The 22,094-nt window shown below is 39.5% G+C and overlaps 2 protein-coding genes across 4 annotated transcripts in view; one reads left to right on the top strand and one right to left on the bottom strand.

The window, feature by feature from the left end:
• Positions 1 to 1,413: 1,413 nt before the first annotated feature.
• si:dkeyp-72e1.6 (transmembrane protein 238-like) lies at positions 1,414 to 3,157 on the bottom strand. Its single transcript, XM_061027251.1, has 2 exons — positions 2,521 to 3,157; positions 1,414 to 1,581 (listed from the first exon to the last, which is right to left on the bottom strand). The coding sequence occupies exon 1, from the start codon at positions 3,062 to 3,064 to the stop codon at positions 2,537 to 2,539; it is 528 nt and encodes a 175-aa protein (XP_060883234.1). The 5' UTR covers positions 3,065 to 3,157; the 3' UTR covers positions 1,414 to 1,581; positions 2,521 to 2,536.
• A 2,596-nt stretch (positions 3,158 to 5,753) lies between these two features.
• Positions 5,754 to 22,094, top strand: part of pdxdc1 (pyridoxal-dependent decarboxylase domain containing 1) — a 72,384-nt gene continuing 56,043 nt past the window's right edge. For 2 of the 3 annotated variants that reach the window (XM_061026307.1, XM_061026306.1), the window contains exons 1-9: positions 5,754 to 5,968; positions 14,313 to 14,423; positions 14,736 to 14,804; positions 16,168 to 16,251; positions 16,602 to 16,751; positions 21,123 to 21,312; positions 21,514 to 21,582; positions 21,674 to 21,752; positions 21,890 to 21,974. In XM_061026307.1, coding sequence (XP_060882290.1) covers positions 14,350 to 14,423; positions 14,736 to 14,804; positions 16,168 to 16,251; positions 16,602 to 16,751; positions 21,123 to 21,312; positions 21,514 to 21,582; positions 21,674 to 21,752; positions 21,890 to 21,974 — 800 coding nt within the window. In that variant the 5' untranslated portion in view covers positions 5,754 to 5,968; positions 14,313 to 14,349. Of the gene's footprint in view, positions 5,969 to 14,312; positions 14,424 to 14,735; positions 14,805 to 14,829; positions 16,064 to 16,167; positions 16,252 to 16,601; positions 16,752 to 21,122; positions 21,313 to 21,513; positions 21,583 to 21,673; positions 21,753 to 21,889; positions 21,975 to 22,094 lie in introns of those variants that run through there. The other variant, XM_061026308.1, reaches the window with a different exon arrangement.

Below are 22,094 nucleotides of genomic sequence, written 5' to 3'. Positions count from 1 at the left end.
TTTGATAACTGTTGGAAATATTTGAGGTAATGTAAATACTCAAAAGATATATATATATATATATATATATATATATATAAAATAACCAAGGTTTAGTCAATTTTGTATTAATTTTGATATTTTAATGTAAACATTCTTATAAAATTCTACATTATTATACATTTAAGCATAATTGAGATTAAGAAATGTAATCATTTAACATGAATGTGGCAGCATAGCATGATCTGAGATTACCTGGCCAAATACTGAAGTGACTGCAGGAAGCCACAGGTGGGCATGGAGGCAGCCTGGAACTCTACGGAGAGGAAGGAGAAGATACCGTTGATCAAGAAGGCGGCAGAGGACCAGAAGCGTTACGAGAGGGAGCTGTTAGAAAAGAAGGCTACTGCAGCCAGTCAGGCTCAGAAGAAACCCAAGTTTGATGGAGAACCATAGAAACCCCAGTGAGTGGGTATCTATACAGTATATATATATTGATATGAAATTGTGTCACAAATTGTGATTGAATGTGACTTAAATCAATCCATCTGAGTACAAGTACAGAAACAAATCTTGTTTTTCTTTTGCTGCAAAAAAAAAAACTTGTTGTTGCTACTTTCATGCCCCTGATTGATTGTGATGTTTATATGCATGAATCGTCTCAGTACCTAAAACCTTTGAATACTGTATATCATGGTGCGCTGAGAATCATAACAACACTCGGGGCCCTGACTCATCATTGTTCTCTGTATGATCGAGTCGGCTGGCCTGCATTGTCCAAGCGTAGACAAACTCATTGGCATTTCCTTATTTATAAGGCTCATACTTAACCTGCTTCCCTCATACTTGTGTAACTCTATTCATCTGAAAAGTGCTGGAAGCCACAGTCTTCACTCTGCAACCCAGTCACAAAAGTTATTGTTGTTACCTGTTCCCAAAGTGCGTCTTGAAATGGGGAAAAGGAGTTTCAGGTACACTGCTCCTGCAGCCTGGAATCTCCTGCAGGATGATATCTGCCTTGGTGTTGGAGGAAGATGCTTCAGGTTGTAGATGTTTTGACTAATGACTTTCTGCTCTCTCACTCATGTTGATCTGTGCTTGTAGGTTTTTAATCTCAATGACGTTTCTCCTGGTCAAATACATTTTAAATAAAATATAAATTAAAAAAACAAGTGGATCTGTGATTCCACAGATGGACAGACAGAAAACCCTGAATCAAAATGTCTCTGGTCACTAATGTAGAGGGCTAAAACAGTCCTGGTTAAGTGCATATGTTCCATGATGTTTTGCAGTAACAAGATGCAAGCATGTTTCATCTGACATAACTGTACATTTCCTGGAAGGTTGGGCTTTGATATTCAACTGTCAATTGCTTAAAGTCTCTTGTAGAATTGTAAACATGTTTGTCGATATTAAAAGACTGATTCCATGCTGTTATTTTGATAAAACATAACTTTATTTGGAAAACATTTATTTGAATAAAGCATTTATTATCAACCCCAAAATGCCAACATTATGTTTTACAGATATCATCAGGAGAACAGGAGAGCATGAACTGGAATCAACCAAAGACACTGTAGAGTAGTCCCGTATCAAGTTTTGCTGGGGAAGAAAATGATTTAAAATTATTAAAAAAGCACATGCTCAGTAGTTTAGAGTTTGTTTTTACATTCAAAAGAGGAGTTTGGAAAGGCATATATGTTTTTCCAGACATTTTTAGTATGTTGATGTTGAGGTTTTCAAGGAAGTTTCATGTAAGCCTGGTATTGTTTGAAATAAGGGCTTGTCTTTTAGTGAGCGCTGACCCATAGTCAATCATTTACCCATTGATAAGATTTTTTACTGCCATTGCCACAGAGAGTCGTCTTTATGGTTCCGCATGAACCACTATCAAGCTAAAAGAAAATAGAATAGGAAAGTAACAAAGGGGCATTTTATTTAAACAAAATCGTTTTAATAATAGTATGCAGAATGGCTATTCACCAACTGAATAAAAATCAGCTAGGCCTAAATGATTTAAAAAGACCATGATTCCTTTTGTGTTCAGAACCCATATACAATTAAACAGGTACATTTTTCATCAAACAACAAATACAATACAAGAATAGCTTTCTTTATGTTCAGATATTTGCGTTCACTTATGAAGGCTTTATAATAGTCTATAATTATAGCCTTTTTTAATCAAAGTTTGATCTTAAACTGTATTCTTTTAAATGATTGATGATTTGGAAGTCAAGGAGAAAATAAAACTTTCATTTTGAAAAAGTAAATGGTAGCCTATTGGTACCATAAAGGGGATAATGTTGTTTATGTACCATTAATCACAGGAAGCATATTTACTTTTATTTTTCACCTGATATCCTTACTACAACTTTGGCCATTATCAGTCACTGCCATATAATAAAATAGGCTACGAGGGCCCAAATTTGTTAAGTCCTTGATACAACTTATCACTTTTCCTGATGACTGCACATTTTTCTCCAAGGGCCTAGGCCTACATAGGCTAGCCTATACGCTGGTGTTGTGTGCGTCAGGTCTCACCTTTGGGTTGGACACACTATGTTGGTGAAGTCTCTGTTGTGGTTAGCTGCATCTCTACAACAAAGCCAGCCCCTGAGGTGGTGTGCGGGATAGGTTCCTGAAGTGTCATCGTTGCCATGGCAACGCGTCCATGCTCCAACTGAGAGTCCACGGGCGGCCCAGCTGCTGTCCTATGCGACCGGACCGTGCGGGAGCTGGACGGTCCTTCGTTCCTGCGAAACGAGTTCCTGATGCCGCTGGACATACGGCTCGAGAGGCGCCTTACCGCGCTCCTAATACCTCTCATACCACTCTTGTCCTTCTTTAGTAAACCAACATCATCTTCCAGCTCTGCCGGGGGCACCTCGATGTTCCCAGAGTACCAGAAAACCCACCAGATGAGGCTGAGGAAGATGACGATGGCGCCCGCGTAGATGAGCAAGTCATAGAAAAACACATTCACAAACAGCCCAATGAGAAGTACGGCCAGTCCCACAATGTCAAATGCTATAGCGAGCCAAAAACAGCACACACAGCGACCCAAGCCTCTGTAGACTGGTTCCATGTCCACGTCAAGAAAATAAGTCTTACTGGCTCCAGGAGACGCTGTCTATATCCAGGTGCTTTAGCACAGTTGGAAGTAAGGTGAGGCGTTGAGGTATCCTGCCTCCAACTCACAGGGGCGTGGTGCCCATTGGAGGAGGGGCTGAAAGCCTACCTGGCGCATAAGGTCTTTGTGTCCCCTCTCCTTTGAAATACGAAATAGGCTACAGCATGTTCAACAGGTCGTTGTTGTTGTTTGTTTTTGTTTTGTTTTCACATTTTTTTAATCTTCCTCTGCCACTGTCCTTAATTTGGCCATTACCTTGATTTAACAACCTCTCAACAGATCTAGGGAAGGGACTTACCTTCACTTCAGTAAGCACAGCCTGTAACAGTAAATTGGCCCAATGTTAAACGTAAGTAGGCCTACTGGGTTTTTCAGGTTTAACATAGTGCGCTCACGTTTATTCTGTTATTCTCTGAGCCCCCAATTTGGTGTTCTATAGGCAAGGTTTCAGCTGGTTCCCCTTGTATTGCCGCCAATTCCACCACCACCAATCACAATATTCATACACTTTAAGAAAACTGGCATACAGCTTTATGTTTTAGGGATTTCTTTATTTTAAAAGAAAAAAGAAAAATAGCCTACCTCTGAACAAACATTTATACAATTGAAATAAAACGTAACAATCCTGACTTAATTATCAGATGATGCATTGTTGTTTTCATGTTACTCAATAAGCACTTTGGTCCACCTTACTTGATTTTAGTTGTACAAATAAAGTTGACTTGACTTTTGGAGCCAGCCTCAATTGGAAACTTGAGGAACTGCAGTCTTTTGCAACTCTGCAATGGTTTCCTTTTTCAATCTTCCTCAGGGCACACACTGCACTGGGGTATACATTTTTATAATGCGACCATTTTGATATTATGAACAATAGGCCTACATGTCATCCATAGTTCGTAGATGACCTGATTGACAGGAAGGCGGGATGTAACAGTTTGTCAAGAGGCTTAAATTCCACCTCAGCTCCATCTCTTAGGCTGAAGTTAGGTTGACTGAAAGTTAGGCTGAGAGCCTGAGACAGGATTTCCAGCATGGCGGCAGCAGCAGCTGATGAGCCTCCGGAGCCTACAGATGGGTGACGTCACTCAGGCTACGTCCATTCATTTTACAGTCTAAATGCTCGAGCCCTGATTTTCAGTACTCGTGACTCGACATAGCCTCATACACTGATGACTCAGACTGGAGCATTTACTGCATTTGGGCTCAGATGGAAAGGAGGACTCAAACTAATTAACTGATAAAGTCTGTGTTCATGTTTTTGTTATATTATATCTAAGTAAAGCCCTCACAATTTATTAAATGTAGAGCGGAGGCTGATACGTGTGTTTAACTGCATGAGCGTTCACATGCTCTCTTGTTCAGCCATAGTTTGTGTCTCTTGGTCTTGTGTGGATTACAGTCAACTAAACCTTGAAGATCATGATGTAAATAAAGTTTAATATTAGATTGATCATTAATGATCTTTTTATGTTAAAGTTTAATATAAGACTGATCACTAATGTTCATTATGTTTATAAAGGTTCATATAGGCTACTGTAAGACTGATCATTTACATCCTAATGTTGATAAAGGTTCATAAAAGACTGTGTTGTCACACTGAACATGGGCGTGTTTTTGAGGAGGTGTGGCTTGGACTGCTTTGCTAAACAAAATAGATATAAAGTCGGCATCAAGGGGAACTCCCACTAAACGTCAGATCCGGTTCTAGTCTTCCGACTACTCAAAGCGCTTTTACACTGCCTGTCACACCCACCCATTCACATCCTTTCACACACTGATGGTAGTGGTCGCTATGTAGTATCATCCATCAGAAGTAACTAATCCCATTCATACACCACCACTGAAGCAGCCGGAGCAATTCAGGGTTAAGTGTCTTGCCCAAGAACGCATGGGACATGTTGCTCAGCTGGGGATCGAACCCTCGACCTTCCATACCGCCATACAGTACTGCATATAAATCAAGAAAATATAGATTAAATAATGAGATAAAATAACAACCAGTACATACAGGAGACAAGACAGCAGTGATACAGTATATATAAAATTAAATACCAATAAAGATGCATACATAACTAGGTAAATCATTATTTAACTAGAGGTCTCAGTGAAAAAGGTGTTATAATAATTCATAAATGTGATGCATTTTTTGTCGTTGATTAAAAGAAGTGCTTTAATAAGGGTCTTGAATTCTAAGTGAAATAAATTTTAAATTTTGGGAGTGACTTTGAGAATTTCTATTTGTGAATGAAAAACTTTGCATATAGTAGCCTATGATGAAGTTTATGACATTTTCGAGAGCAATATTTTCTATTATCATATAGAAACAATCAACATTTTTGAGGTTTAGAGAATGAACACATTTAGTAGCCGAAAAAAATTGATTCGATGTCTTTCCATAAGACATCCGTGGGAGATTGTTTCTATAGACTATCGTTTTTGCAAAAAGTGCACTCAGCCTCAATATCTGCAAACTTAGCAATGAGGCAGTTAACAGGGTAAATTTTATGTAGAATTTTGAATTGTACCTCTTTAGCTTTGTTTATGATACAGTATCTACAAAGTAAAAGCCAGGCCCTATGTGTGGCAGGGTTAATAAAAGTCGGCATTTCGTCGTGACGTCTAAGCTGCCAGCGTGGAACGCACGTCGCGCGTCAGTCCAGGAAGTAAAGTATCCGGTTCAAACAGCGGAATACAGAGGGGAAGGTAGAGTCATTTATGATTTACCCGTGTCAAATTCAATTTCTAACAGTCTTCTCTGAAGATTTCTTGAGGGACCTCAGGAACGTTTTGCTTGCCACAGATTGTCTGCGTCTTCCTGGTCAGCAGACCGGTTTAAGCTGTCATTTTTTTGCAGTGAAGGTAAGAAGAGCTCGATCAGCTGCATAAAGCTGTAAGTGTAATACTTCTGAGTATGCTTTGTGACAGGCAGATAACGAACCACTCAAGTTATTTAGTGTCGTATTACTGTCAGAAAGCTCCATGATTTCACGAAGCTGCCTTGGCCTTAAAATCTGAAAGCTGACAGCTGGTGAATTTGTTCTGATAAGGAGACTGTGGTCAGATGGACTGCTTGTCATTTGACCGCCTCTTCCGTTAACGTGACAGCAGCAGTACACCTTTTACTTAATTAATAAAAGACTTGGGGCGGCTGTGGCTCAGTTGGTAGAGTCGTCGCCTCTCAATACACAGTGTGTGTATCAGTGTGTGTATGGGTGGGTGTGACATGTGGTGCAAAAGCGCTTTAAGTAGTCGGAAGACTAGAAAAGCACTATATAAACTGAAGTCCATTTACCATATTTCATCTTAGTTTACCTATAAGCAGTTTACATTGGATTGTGAAAAGCATATAATACAGAGAGCAGGTGGGAAACTCTGCTCCACTTAAACTACTCAGTAAACATTATCTTATTACACAGCTATTTACTTTATTTTCAAATCAATTTCATTTCATTTATTTGTCATGTACATTACAAGTAGTGCACAGTTAATGCTATAACATTTATGTTGCCCTCACCCCTCTCAATCCATCACAACCAAATACTATAAAAATAATAGATAAATAATAAATGGCAGCATAATGCAAGACAGAAAATACAACATTTCAAACTGAATTGTAGAGACACATAGACACTGAGTCCTGCTGTTCAGGAAACTGATTGTCTGGGGATAAAAGGTGTCTATGATTATGCTCTAAACGCTTTGAAGCTGTTTACCTGAAGCAAGGTATGAAAACAGAAGTGGGTGGGTAGAGTTTTGGATGTGTAATGTCTTCCTCTTGAAGTGGGGGGTGTATATATCCTGAACCTGTGGCAGTGGTGAATCAATACTTTTTGGAGTGACAGCAAGATCCCAAAGTTGCATCTGGCATGCCACTTTGGGAGCTGTGGCACATGCCTGTAGTTCAGTTACATGCCAGTAATGGCATATTTACCCTTCGTTCTGTGACTTGTGCTGTTGCCAGTGGCATACCACCATGATGGGTATGCAAATTAATACCATTGGTCTTGCTCTACGACATGTTCATTTTAATAACGGACATCATTTTTAGAGGATTTATAGGATTCGTTTTTAGGTCAACCAGAGGTGGAATTGTTTTCCTAATCACTGGAAAATTTGAGCGTGGCAACGCTTATACACTGGCTTAAAAGTTTCATCATAATTAAATGCACTGGCTGTCCTATCACGTAGAGGTCCGCTGGTTGAGCTGAGGGGTAGCGATACAATGCTTTCTTGAATTACGCATTAAGATGGCCCATGCAGGACATGGAGCGTAAAGAAAAGTCAGTGTCAAAGTTGGACTACCATAGTATGGACACGTGAAAGAGCTTACTGTCAGGGCTAAAGAGGAGTGATTGGTCTAAGTACCTTTTATGGAATTATTTAAAATAATAGATCAGTTAGCACTCTATATCATGTGCTCCCATGAGGTCTTATTTGAGCAAATCCGGCCCCCTACCCAATAGTTTGACATTCCTAATCTGCAGTGGGCAAATAAATGGCCATCATTATATTTAAGTTTAATAATCTATTTTGCTCACTGATGAGCCCATATTATGCCCTTTTTGGGGTTCATATATTTAATCTATGTACCTACTTTTGTACGTTCACAATAGCTAAAGTTAGAAAAAAGTGTCTGTTTTCATGTACTGCTCCTCCTTGCTCCCTCTCTGCTCTGAGTCCGTCAGCTACACTCTGCTGAGCCCCCACTGTTAGACCCCACGTGGCCCAAGTCTGCTCTGATTGGTCTGCCGATCCGCTCTGTCGTTATTGGTCAGTTGCTCAGCACGGTTCTCGAAAATTTCATCATGAGCTGCTGGGCTTGCCATTACGAGCCAATGGGCTTAGATCAGTGATCTCACACTGACAATGACGTCGGACTGACAAATTTTTATCGAGGGGGGCTAGAACCGAGCGTTACATGCAGCTAACAGGAGGACGTAGGAGAAGCCACGTTTCCGTAGACTTTGAATTTTTGCACATAGATGTGCCTAAACATGCACAGGACACTTGGAAAACACACTAAAGAGCATATAAAACCAGAAAAAGCATAATATGGTACCTTTAAAAGCCATAACTGCAAATGCCTGTAAAAAAGGTCAAAATATGTTTATCAATAGTCAGTTACAGAAAATTACTTTTGAACCAAATTTGAACATCATTTAGCACTAGCCCCTTTGAAAACAGGTTGAAATCAGGTCTGAACGTCTAAGACCTAGAGGACTTTGCACACCAGATGTATTTTTTCATGCATTAAATTCACACATTTTTTCAAACCTGTAGTAGACACTCAATGTAAGCTGTCACATCAGCATCTTAAGTTTACCTTACATGCAGGAATCCTGCAATTGGTTATGTAGCAATTTTCATCACGCAGAGTTGGTCCACTTTTAGCCGCGCTTCACACAGTGCTGCATCAGGCAATCCCCTAGTTCGCCTATACAGGTGTGCTGGTCCTGCACACAGGAGAAAAGCAATACTGTACAAAGGGCATTTCATTTTATAATATTTAAATATTTATAACTTGGCTGAATATTAAATTAACTGATAAGGATGAATTGAAATTACTTTAAGCAGCAGAACCATGTGTAAATGGGCATATTGCCAGGGAACTTTTGCCCTGATCCCCTTGCAGGTTCCTTATTGGTGCTCTCTCCAGTATCATTATCACTTGCCTCTCTCACCGGGTGTGATCTGCTCCAGCACGGAGCAGGAAGTTGGAGATGATGCAAGTGGCATTCACAATGCTATCATGCTGCATCAGGACCGACTTAGACAAATGTCAACAGACCCTCCAGCACTGTGTGAGGATCAGTTCTTCATGATTCTACGGGCTCTGGAGAGGCGGTAACTGAAAACACTGATGTCTTCCTGCAGGTGACACCCTGGATAGGGCCTGAGGAATTGAGGCTACATAGGGAATCCCTTATCAACCACAACCACAAATGGTACTGACTGCTGCTCTGGTGCTGAAGGAAGGGGGGTTGGTGGAGGGACATCAAGCTCATCTGCCTGGAGGGCTTTGCCAAGATTGGAATTTGTGAAGATCCCTCTGTCACTGTTGCTGCCAAAGCCACTGATATCCACAGCAAGAAATCAGTCATCCGCAACTAGCAGGGCAAGCAACACAATGGAAAAAGTCCCCATATAATTTTGGAACTGTGACCCTGAGTTGGAAGGTGACTTGATTAGGCAAGAGCGATTTATTAGCCAGCCAATATAAGAATATAACTTGACTATCGGCTTCGGCTAATATTGACTAATATGTGCTGATGGTGTCAAGTTTACTTACTAGTCCTACATCATTTCAATAGAGCCTGTAAGTGCTACACTGGCAACACTCTTCCCATCTATTACCAGCAGGGTGTGCTGTTTGTGCAAAGCTGTGATACTTGCACATGCACATTTTCTCTCAGATGGAGTGACCACTGCTGACTTGTGGGAATTGAACATACCTTTGACTGATGGTTGCCTTTTGATTAGCACTATAGACACTTGCCTATAAACCATATTTTTCTAAACAAAACAACAATTAAATAAATGCCACAAGTGTTTGATAACTTTATTTGAGGGATCACACAGAGACTGACTGGTCAATAACTTCAAGACAAGGCAGCAGGGAGTGGCTAAGAAGACAGTTTTCAGCAAAGATAAATAATCACAAGAATAATTGTATTTATTTTTATGAATTTACTGGATAGAGTCCCAATTAAAACTCTGTAGTTAGAGCTCAGCATGAAAGAGAAACATTCACACTAAAGCTCTTGTTAGAATGGCTCAGCTGTCTGTCTCACTGCAAAAGAAGGAAGTGACATCTCAAGCATTCAACATAAAAAAATATTAAAGCATATCATACCCTCTGATATTTAAACAATATTGTGGCCTTGAGAGATCAATATTTTAAATGTTGAAGAAGTGAATTTGGCGATGTACATGTTAACACCTGCTGGAGGAATATGGTGATTGTTCTAAATTGCAAAAAAAAATTTAATAGATTGACAATAATTTTAAAAGTGCAAAACATGCAGGGATTGGTTGAATTTGTGAGAATACTTTTTTAGCTATTTCATTTTTTTGAATCGCAAGTTCCTTGAGGGACTGATTATTGTGTTTATATTTTTGCACAAAGTAGCAGGTACAGCTTACAGTGCTCACCATATCTGGCCTAATAAGTGTCATAAATGTATTTATTTGTCCATCAGTGCACAGGAGTCAGGATTGTTGTTGGCTTTTCCCCAGAATGATGACAGCTGACAGTAATGATAATAAGACCAGTTATTTTACAAGATACCCAATAAATGTCCTTATGCTCTTTCCAGGAATTCAGGCAAGGGAACAGCAAGTCCCCTACGTTCCTGTATTATTTTTCATATAAAATATATGACTGTAAAGGTATTAATTGTGCTTTACTGGCATCGTCCTACAACAGAGACCAATAACAGCGCAGAATCATAAAGAGTAAAAAGAAAAAGTAAGGGTACTCAGCTTTAAATTAAGTGTTCATATTCATTTAATTGCTTCATATAGCCTAGCTGTGTTAGATCATGTTAGTGCTGCAGCTTAACATTTCTAAAGCTGGTATTATTATTGTCTGATCTATTGTGCACTTATACCAGACCTAAAGGAAACATCAGCAGAGGTGGTGTGTCAGAGTAGAAACAAAATAGGAGTGAATTACTGTATTTATTAAAAATGAAGGGTCATGCAGCCTGTTCAGCCTCTGTTACTCCTAAAAGTGAACCAGCCAGTTACATATTGCACACAATCAAAACTGTATTGTTGCATGATATACATGCAGTTTAAAGGGCTTGCATGGATGTCCCAAGTGTGAATACTACGTCACTGTGTCAATGTGTGTATGCCCTTTGTAAATTTAGTCTCTCTCTCTCTCAATTCAATTTTTAATTTTTTCGATTCGAATGAGCTTTATTGGCATGACTGATCAACAATCCATGTTGCCAAAGCAGTACAGTACAAAAAATTAGATCAACAAACGATTACAATATATACAGTATACAAATATAAATAAAAAACATTAACAGAAATATGAATCATTTTTACGGAGTATTTCTAAGAAACATTAAGTGTATTTTGTCTCAGTTTGTGACAATCATGAACATATTTAACAGCTCGTACTGCACACAGACTTTTCTCTCCACAGAGATAGAACAGCTTCTGAGGATCAGAGAGATGGAGAAAGTCAGGATATTTATTATCAATGTAATCAAAGAGAGTCTCTCTTAAATCTTTATACATGTCACAGTGTAGGAGGAAGTGATATTCTGATGGCAGAGTGAACACAGCCTGGCCTCTCTGGGTAACCAGTTCTGTCTGTGACGGCCTGTTTCTATGGTCAGACTGTGTCCACTCAGTCTGTACATCGTCATGGTTTCCCTTAGTTTCACATCCCTCACTGTGCTCAGGTACTCTGCCAGCTTGTACTCTCTGTTTAGGCTCAAATAGAATTCTAATTTACTTTGTGATTTGGTACTTTCCTTCCAATATTTGATATAATTGTCTTTTTGTTTTGAGATAATTTGGTTGGGCCAGATTGTTTGGGGTGTGTCCTGAAGCCCTGGTGTTTGAGGGCGGAGCTTCAGGATCAGCTGGCAGAGGGGACTCTTATCTGGGTTCAACTCTTGGCACTGAAGGGCTTTGAACTGGTAGGAGTGGGGGTCACTGGATTGGAGGTGTTTATAGAATGTGATGTTAATGATTAAAGGGTATTGGCTGAGTTCTGCCCTGCATGCATTACTGGCCGTGTGTCTGTGGACTCTCAGGATGTTTCTACACAGTTCTGCATGCAGGGCTTCCAGCGGGTGTTTTTCCCATTTGGGGAAGTCTTGGTTGGTTAATGGGCCCCATACTTCACTACCATATAAAATGATTGGGTCTATTATTGAATTGAGAATTTTGAGCCAGGTCCTAATTGGAAATGTCAATCTGAATTTTTCTTTTGATGGCATAAAAAGTCCTTCTTACCTCTCTCTTTCAGCTCATTCACAGCCATGCCAAAATGTCCAGTGGGAGTGATGACTAAGCCTAAATATGTGTATTGTTCTGTGTGCTGGATTTCTATGTTTCTTAATGTGAATCTGAGAGTTGGATCGGCTTTGGAAGGTCATTATTTTGGTCTTGTTCATATTGACAGTAAGTGCCCATGTTTGGCTGAACTTGTGGAGGATGTCCAAGCTCAGTTGTAAAGCCTCTGGGGAGGGAGACAGGAGAACCAGGTCATTAGCAAACATCAGACATCAGGTGTCCTGGCACCACTGTGACAGGTTTCCAACCTCCCCTGTATACGTCTGCTCATCATTGTTGCTGATGCGACCAACAACCACTGTGTCATCTGCAAATTTCACGATGATGTTGGAGCTGCTTGTGGCCACACAGTCATGTGTGTACAGGGTGAAGAGCAGGAGGCTGAGGACAAAGCCCTGTGGTGCTCCGGTGTTGAGGGTGCAGGGGCTGGAGGTGTGTCTGCCAACTCTGACCACCTGGGATCTGTTCGTCAGGAAGTCCAGGATCCAAGCACACAGGGAGGTGTTAAGTCCGAGGTTGATCAGCTTGGAATGGAGGTGGGCAGGGACTATGGTGTTGAAAGCTGAACTAAAATCAATGAACAGCAGTCTCACATAGTCCCCCTTCCTTCTGTCCAGATGGGTGAGGGTGGTGTGCAGTACCTGGGAGACAGCATCATCTGTGGATCTGTTCAGTCTGTATGCGAACTGAAGTGGATCCAGAGACTCAGGGAGCAAGAAGCAGATTTGCATCTTGATGAGTCTCTCAAAGCACTTCATCACTTCTGAGGTGAGTGCTACTGAGCGATAGTCATTAAGGCAAGCTGGAGAGGCATTCTTCGGTACAGGGACAATGATGCCTTTTTTCAGGCATGTGGGGACCACAGACTGACTCAGGGAGAGGTTAAAGATGGTGGTAAACACTGGAGCTAACAGGTCAGCACAGGACTTCAGCACTCTGCCAGAAATACCATCTGGCCCGGCAGCCTTCATGGTGTTTACCTTTTTCAGTGTCCTCCTCACGTCATGCTCTGACACAGTGAGCGGGTGCGAGTGTGCCGCTCCGGCCTCGGAGATCCTGCTGGCTGCCTCAATTGGCATGCTAACGTTAGCGGTGCTAGCGCTAGCCTCGAATCGCGCACAAAAGTCATTAAGTTCGTCAGCCAGAGCAGCGTCTGCACTCACCGAGACATTGGCTCTTTTCCTGTAGTCAGTAATTGTCTGCAGTCCTTGCCACAAGCTCCTTGAATCACGCTGCTGGAACTGTGATTCCACTTTGTCCCTGTACCTCCGCTTAGCATCTTTCACTGCTCGTCTCAGTCTGTAAGACGCCGCTTTGTATTCCTCCGTCCTGCCGGTGAGATGTGACGAGTTGTACGAAGCGGTCCGTTCGTTCACAGCGGTGCGGATAGATTTATCCACCCATGGCTTATGGTTCGGGAAAATCCGGACAGACACCATGGGAACGGCGTCGTCTACCAGCGTTGCTATGAAGTCCGTCACAACTTCCGTAAACTCGTCTACGTCACTCGAGCTGGATTGGAACATGCCCCAGTTGACGTCATCCAGAGCGTCTCCCAGCGTAGCCTCTGATTGGTCGTTCCAGCGCCTAACCTGGCTCGTCACCACCTTTTCACGTACAATAGTCTGTTTGTACCTTGGCAAAAGGTAAATCGCGGAATGGTCTGATTTACCCAGTGGGGGCAGGGAAGTCGCCTTGTAGCCCTCTTTGAATGGCGTGTAGCAATGATCCAGTGTATTGTTGATCCTGGTGGAGCAAGTGACGTGTTGGAAAAAGTTCGGCATAACTTTCTTAAGGTTCGCCTTGTTAAAATCCCCAGTTGGTCAGCTTAGTTCAGTTGTCCACTGAGGCAGAGCCAAACATTCCAAACAGATCCAAGTGTTCAGTCGGTTAGCTAGCTTTCTTTTTCAGACTTCTGTCTTTAAAAAGACTTGAAGTTGAAGATTTGTTTTGACTCTTTTCTTCAGAGTACCTTTAGGCACCTATTTATCAAATTATTTCTGCGTTTACTTACAGTTTTTCCATCCAAAAGTTGTTGTTTTTAAGGACTCATTTTCATGTCAACTGTCAGTTGACATGCACACAGATAACAGCATTTAAAACAACTGATTTGAAAATGTTTTCCCTAATATTCATATATCTGTTTGTTCTGGCACTTTCCCAGCACACACAGCTCACACTCCAAAGAAACTCTTCAAAAGATGGATGACTCCATGCTGGCTAAAGTGGGCAAGAATCTGAGTGAAGCCATGACAATTCTTGGAGATGGAGAGAGGTAAGCTTAAAAGCCTTATATCATAATGTGATATAGAAAATGAAATCAAACCTTAAAGGTGGAATATATCCACAAGAAAAACAATGATTTTCTGATAAGCATATGATTTCAGTGGAGGTGGACCTGGACTATTTCAGTCTCTAGACATGTAAATTGTCTTCGATGGGAACCATCATCAGAACAAAAATCATCTTTATGTTTATTTAAAGTTGAATTTCGTACCAAGGCATTTGTGAATCAATGTAAATGCAAATTACGGCACCTTAAAATCTCAAATATATATATATTTTTTTGGCATGTGCTTTTGTTTAGAGACCTGCAAGCAAGAACAGAGAGGCAGCACTTAGGTAGAGCAAGCATCCCTGGCCCCCTGCAAGGAGAGTAAGATACACACACATACACACACACACACACACACACACACACACACACACACACACACACACACACACACACACACCTGGAGTGGGACGGTAAACCGGTTTCAACATCATAACGGTTATTATGTTCTGCCATAATATGGATTTGTGCAATACCTTTATTACCTGTTGAACTTGCATTCAGTTGTAGTGCATACATCCGACACCACTGATGCCAAAATACCTGCCACAGGGGCAGCTAAAAAAGTAGTGTAACATTGTGATTTGTGATGTACAAAAGCTCAGATTGAGTCCCAGTTTTCTGCATAGCTTGCACTGACATGAGCAACCCAGCTTTGTGCTTGAAAGGATTTGCAATCCCATTACAACAGTTCTACCTGCAGCCTGGGCGACTGTGGCTATGTTGGTAGAATCGTCGTCTCTCAACCGAAAGGTGGAGGGTTCGATCCCCAACTTCTGCAGCAACATGTCCGATGTGTCCTTGGGCAAGACACCCCAAGGCACCCAGTGACACTTAACCCTGAATTGCTCCCGCTGCTTCGTCGTCGGCTTATGAATGCGTATGAATGGGATTAGTTACTTCTGATGGTCTCACTACATAGCAACCACTGCCATCACTGTGTGAATGGATAGGGATGACATGTGGTGTAAAAAGTGCTTTGAGTAGTCTAGAAAACTAGAAAAGTGCTGTACAAGCTCAAGTCCATTTACCATTTCTTTAACACTAGCTGTGTTTCAACAGAAGACTCACTTGTCTGTGACTTGTGATTAAAGGAGCAGCTGTAAATACAGTTATTTCCTACTTGCTGTTAAGATAAGTTAATTTGATTATTAACACATTTTATATCTGAATAATTCTTCAGAATAAAAGTAGACAGTTATTCTGTTCTGAAAATGCTTTTACTATGAAACAGCCAAATCGAGTAATGGGTTGTTTTCAGTCACAGCTTAACCCAACTATTTAGAAGAGAAACAAAATTTACAGATTCAGTTTTAAGCTACAACCTCCCGAAAACTGACTAAACAGTGGCTTACAAAAATATATTTTTCTGGTGCACAGACATGAGACATGGCACCACAAGCTTTTCTTCTGATTTGTAATACCACTATAAAATACCATTACCACAAAAAACAAACAATATATACAGATATATTGCCCACCACTTACAATGACACACTCACAAAAACACACATCGGTTAAGATTTAAGCTGATCGAGAGGGGAGGAGGAAGAGAGGCCGACAAAACACTTTGTCATAAGGTTTGTTTTTACTTTAAAATGGTTTGCAGTGTTACAAGTGTTTTAATATATTGTTGTGAATCAATTATACTAATAATTGATTTCTCTGCTTGTTTTTTGTGCAGTGGTCAGGATGTTGCAACAATACTGAACTTAGTTAACAACCTTATTCATGAAGAGGGGGAGAAAGAGGACAAGCTCAGCCAGCAGTAAGTGGAAATATTCTCTGAAAAATTAAATAAACATAATGTGGTAAGCATTTTTTACCTTGAGTTTTAGAACCATTTAGTGATTGGACACTTTTATATGAATCTTACCAAAATCATGCAGAGTCCAAATCTAATAATGTTTTAGAAATCTAGAATTTGTTTAGTGAAATGCTCTGTCAATGACGAGACAGTGTCAAAAGAAGCTGCTTAAAATATATTAGACCAAAAAATTGCAAAAATGTTAAAAGAAAGGAAAAGACATTGAAGAAGAACTGTTACTGCTTTTCAAAAGTAGTGTTGTTGGAAATATAAGAAGTACAAAGTTTAACAATTATGCTTTTGGTTTCCAGTAGGATGCAGAATCTGGGTGAACAAGGATACATGGCCCTGCTAGGTCACAGCCTTGCAGCCTTTGTGTCAGTGTTGGACATAGTAAGACTGCGAAAGCTGTCAACCAGGATCCTTTCTGACACCACACTGTGGCTCTGCAGACTTTTCAGGTAGGCCTGTGACTACAAGTATGCAATGCCACTTTAGATTTAAGTAAATACTTCTTTTTAGCTGTGAAGTTGAAAGGATTTAAAACCCAGCATAATTAGGAGCACAGTATCTCTACACATGGCAGTGGGGCACAGCATAGCAGTTTGAACCACAGTTATAAACAAATATTCTTTTGAAATATGTAACTTTAATTCAAATGTAATGCTTTTATTAAAACAATATTTATAGTACAATAAATGTTAAAATGTCTGTTAAAACCCGGCGTACACTGTACGTTTGTATACACTAGACGTTTGTCTCTCAACCGGTAGGCTGAGGGTTCAATCCCCAGCTTCTGCAGCAACATGTCCGATGTGTCCTTGGGATAGACACTTACAGGTCTCACTACATAGCAGTCTCTGCCATCAGGGTGTGAATGTGTGTGACTGGGCAAGTGTGACATGGGGTGTAAAAGCGCTTTGAGTAGTCAGAAGACTAGAAAAGCGCTATACAAGCTTTACCATTTACAAACAACCTGATTGTAAGGCCTTACAATCATACTGTACGAGGGAAATTGGGACAGAGCTTTTTCCAGTTGTCTCATATGCACAGCTCAAATAAACATAGTGTCAAAAATGCTTTAACTCTTCATGTGTGGTAATGATGTGGTACTCCTAAGTAGTGTTAAAACAAAATGCCCTCCTGATGGCAATGTCAAGCGCTTAAACATTTCGAAAAGTAGCGAACATTTTTACTTAATTTAGGTTTTCTTATTTTTTTTATTTTCTAAATTAAATGGAACAAATGACACCATCTCCAGCAGTGTTTAGCCTAGCTGTAATGTCTGCACTCCAACTGGTTTTTCAACAAAGGGGCGGAGCTGACTGGCATATGCTATGGCCATTACTATTGACAAGAAACTCATACAACCCCAATTAAAAAAATCTGAAGTATCCCTTTCAGTGTTAATATCATTTAAACTGGTGTTAATAATAGTACACATCTCCCGCAGTAGTGATGAATGTGGACATAAGCTAATTTATAGTGACCAAAGCCCTTTTTGCTATTTCTACTGTTAAGTCTGGTATTGTTATAGCATCATAAATGGGGTGTTTGATAGGACGATCTTTTATCGTGAAGGAAAATAGTATCCGCCTACAGTTCACATTGCTCATACACGGCAGATTTTTTTCAGCCAAATCACACTATTTGCTAAATTGTTTCATGCCTTCATTACAGACACACAGTTAATTCAATATAGGGAACTGTAGGTAGTGTCTCCGACTTTTTATTCCCCTTACCTTTTGCTTCATAACGGAGCGGGATTCATGGCTGAAAATGAAAACAAAACTTAAGAGTTAATGAGTTAAGATGATGTGCCAAAAGCATGTGTAGTTTCATATCTGCATAAGTAAAGCCCCAACTCAACTATTTGTGTCTGTTATCGGTCTGCCTTGTTAAAGTGTCTCATGTACAGAGACAGTTTGTGTCCTGTTCATCATTTTACAGATAAACAAGGTCTTGCAAGTTGAAGTGAAAACTTCTCTTGAACTGTTTTTACCGACTACACAAGGAAGTAGCCTATTTCCTTATGAGTGAAATCTTTAGGACAAGATGCTCCATGTTTGTCATTTGAGAACAGGATGCTGCTGCTCTTCTGTTATAGACTAAAATAACGACTTTATTCTTTTATTCTTTAAAGACTTTAAGAGTTCTACTTTCATCATTTTCCCGCAGGCTGTTCTCAAACTCGTTAATTTACAAGTTTATTCTCATAAATTTTTACGACTTTAATCTCATAAATGTACGACTTTAATCTCGAAATTTTTATTTTTATTTTTTTTAACGTGGCCCTAATCCTCCGTCGTAAATACTTAACATTGTATATAAATGTAAAAAAAATAAGGTTCACAAACGTATTTCTGATTCACACACAAATATTTATTGTTTAATATATATGTAATAGAAATCCAGAAATATATTATATAAATTGTGTTTGTAATTTTCATCAAAAAACACATTTGGACCTACTGTATTTACATGTAAATACGAACTGTTCAATCTGCATCTAGAAGCTGTTCGTCAACTCCACTCACAAATGCCTGTGTCAGATGTCTCTTTCCTATTCAACCAATCAATAGCGTAGATTCAAGGGTATGATTTAATGTGATCTTTTAACTCCTCTAGGAAAATCTACGAGTGCTACTGAAAGTTGGGGTACCTAGAACCTTATTGGTGAAAATTTAAAAATGTTAACCTCTGCCTTATGTAGCTTGTGAGGGGTTTAAACTAGGTTTTTTTTTAGGATTCTAAAATGGGGGGGCGGGAGATGCCTTTAATAACCAAATAAAACTTTTCAATTATTTTAAATTGCATATTTTTTACCCATTATTGTGAAAAAATATACAAAAAGTCGTTACATTTAAAATACAACTATAGTCTTTATGTAAGATTAATGCTGAAATGGAAGTGATGTATAAAAAAAAAAAGAAAATCATTTAAATGTAAGTTTGCATATAACTGCAACAATCTAGGTGTCTGTTGCTCCTATGAATAAAAATACACACAGACATTAACGGTGTGTCAGTTTATTAATTTTTGTATGTCCACCTGTCCTTCAGTTTATAAATGGAGATTAGTTGTGTTCTGCTTGTACCCTTTCTTACAATATAAATATGTGGGGATGGTGGGGGCCCTAGTATCTAGCACAGTTATTTTTAGTGTCCTGATTTGAGATGTTTGGGAACCCCTTCTCTACATCATCAGTGATGAGTGTAATACCTTTACAGCATCTGCATACTGAGATAAATTCAACACTATTATTCTTGCAGCTGCACCGCCAATTGCTGCAATCTCTATCACAATTACAGCTTGTGAGCCAATGTAGCTCCTCAGGAGCCATGGGATCCTGTGTTTGAAATGGTTTATAACAATGAATTCCTACCACCCATCCATATTTACTGAGGTCCAAAGACATGCTGTGCTGAAGAATCCAGTGACAGTCCCAGGTTTTGATATAGGCCTGGAGAGAATGCTGTGCAGCTGCACCCTCTGTTGAAGGTACAGTTTCTGGTTTGATCAACTCAGCCATCGCCTTCCATGAGAACATGTATCAGATTGCACCTAGAGTAATACCTGGTGCATGATATTTGTGCTGGAAAATTGCGAGGTGTGAATTTTTTGATAACTTATCTGTTTTGATTTTATGAAGGATAAGGGTTATTCACAGCAGATAACTGTGGCTCTTCAAATAGTCAATGACACATTATTCCACAATATTCGCCTAAAATAAGGTTTTTCTTTTAGCCCTGTGGCTTCTATGGAACATCATGGACACAAAACTCAGAAACTGGAATACTCACAGGACTTTAGGGATTCAGGAAATGCATAATATACCCATACAATATCATTGTGAGACAATACTGTCTGTAAGCCATATATTTGAAGAATGACTGGCAGAAATCTCTCAAATTGAATCTCTCATGTCAAGTAGTATCAACTAGCTTGTAATTGGTATGTGACAGGGCTGAAAATATTCAAGTGTAAATTGTAACAATATACTCTGGAGAAGAGTAATTTTGTATTTTCAAAGTAAGATGTTTTCTGTTTCTTAAAACATTGAAAAAATAAATAAAACCAAATGTTCAATTTGAGGTACAATACACTTACTCACTCACTCGCAAGGTGATTCTGTAAGTACACACTACTCACGGTACTTCCTCTGGAAAAAAGATAATCTTCTGTAAAGCACCCCACCCACCCCACCCAGTTTTTCCAAAGCATTCAGCACATGCTTTCTGCTTCAACCAGTGCAGTCGATTCATCAAAGAAAGCATTTTATAACAAACAAAAGATATCTTAGCTTTTTAGAATGTTAACATGTTGATACCACATGTTAAGGTTAAAGATAAACACAACTGTTCCAGCAGTTAAAGAATTGAGTGAGCCTGATAGCTAACTAGCTAGCTAGAGATGTGATTGATCGACAGACTGGAAACTAAGCTATCTTTTGGAGGGTATCAGAATCAGAATCAATTTATTTGCCAAGTATGTAAAGATACAAGGGATTTGACTCTGGTTTACATTGTTCTCAGTGTACAACTTGTAAATAAACAAGCAGTTATGAACAAGTCATCAAGGAATAAATATTGACTTGAGGTAAACATTTTCAATTTTTTACCAGTATGTAACCCAACTTTGAGCTTGAACTTTCAGCTCTCACTGATTTTGAAGTTCTCGTTCAAGAATAATCTGTTTCAATATTTTGGAAGATACAGGTCCACAGTAGATTTAAGTCATCAATAATAGAAAATGCTACATAAGAGTGAAAATCTATTTGCACAGACTGTGTCTCACTACATTGCCATAAATTTGGCTAATCTGCCCATCAGGTATGAGAATGGCTCTGCTTACTTTCATGAGGATGACAGGGATGGCCTAGTTAAAGTCTGTCGACTGGTCATCAATGCACGTTATGAAGAATATGCCTCTGAAGGCTATGCAGTCCTCAGCTACAAACAGCCAGTCGTCTACCAGAGTGCCTCTGGTAGGCCTGGACTGGGACAACATCTATGCAGCCAGGTAGGACTTGAAGTATTTAAAATGTTTGCTTTTTATTATATACAATAGGTGTTGGCATACCATACAGTATATTTACAGTATATGGCCATGTAAAATATCTGTACAGTTAAGGGCCAATCATCATACATAAAAATTGTACTTCATTCTATGTGATTGCATAAATTATAGAGAAATTTAAATTTGAAGTATCTGTGTCATTAGCTCGGCCTTCCACTCTCTAGTCTGTGCACAGTCCCATGCAATACCATCTTTGGATCGCAACACCAAATGGTAGGTGAACACAAATGGAAAACACTTACAAAACATTGTGTGATAGTTCAAAAAAAATAATGTTGACTTTTATCCTGCTTGTCACTATCAGGACATTGCTCTGTTGGACAAACTTATCAGTGAGGACATAGAAGCTGGCAAGCTTCCATTACTGTTGATCGCCAACGCAGGTCAAGGAAAATCACAACTTAAACACTGTTCTTTATTCTCTTTAGACTTGGTATATCACAGGAGTTTGACATTATATATTTTTTTTAAACAAAATTAATTGCTCATGATACTTAATTTGCCTCTTTTTTTTTTACAGGAACCCCATGGGCAGGACATACAGACAAGTTGGGTCGTCTGAAGAACCTCTGTGACCAGTACAGCATTTGGCTTCATGTTGAGGGGTGAGTCAGTTCTATTAGTTCTTTTACTGTATTCAACTATTTTCTTAATGTTACACTAAAAGACAGACTTTATTCTCCATGCTGTGAAGTTATCATTAATTATAGTCTTTCATTTTTAAC

This window comes from Labrus mixtus, chromosome 20, assembly GCF_963584025.1.
Source record: "Labrus mixtus chromosome 20, fLabMix1.1, whole genome shotgun sequence".
In the NCBI taxonomy this organism is placed as follows: domain Eukaryota; kingdom Metazoa; phylum Chordata; class Actinopteri; order Labriformes; family Labridae; genus Labrus; species Labrus mixtus.
The sequence above is the reverse complement of the archived record's forward strand: the minus strand, read 5'-3'. Positions and strand labels throughout refer to the sequence as shown.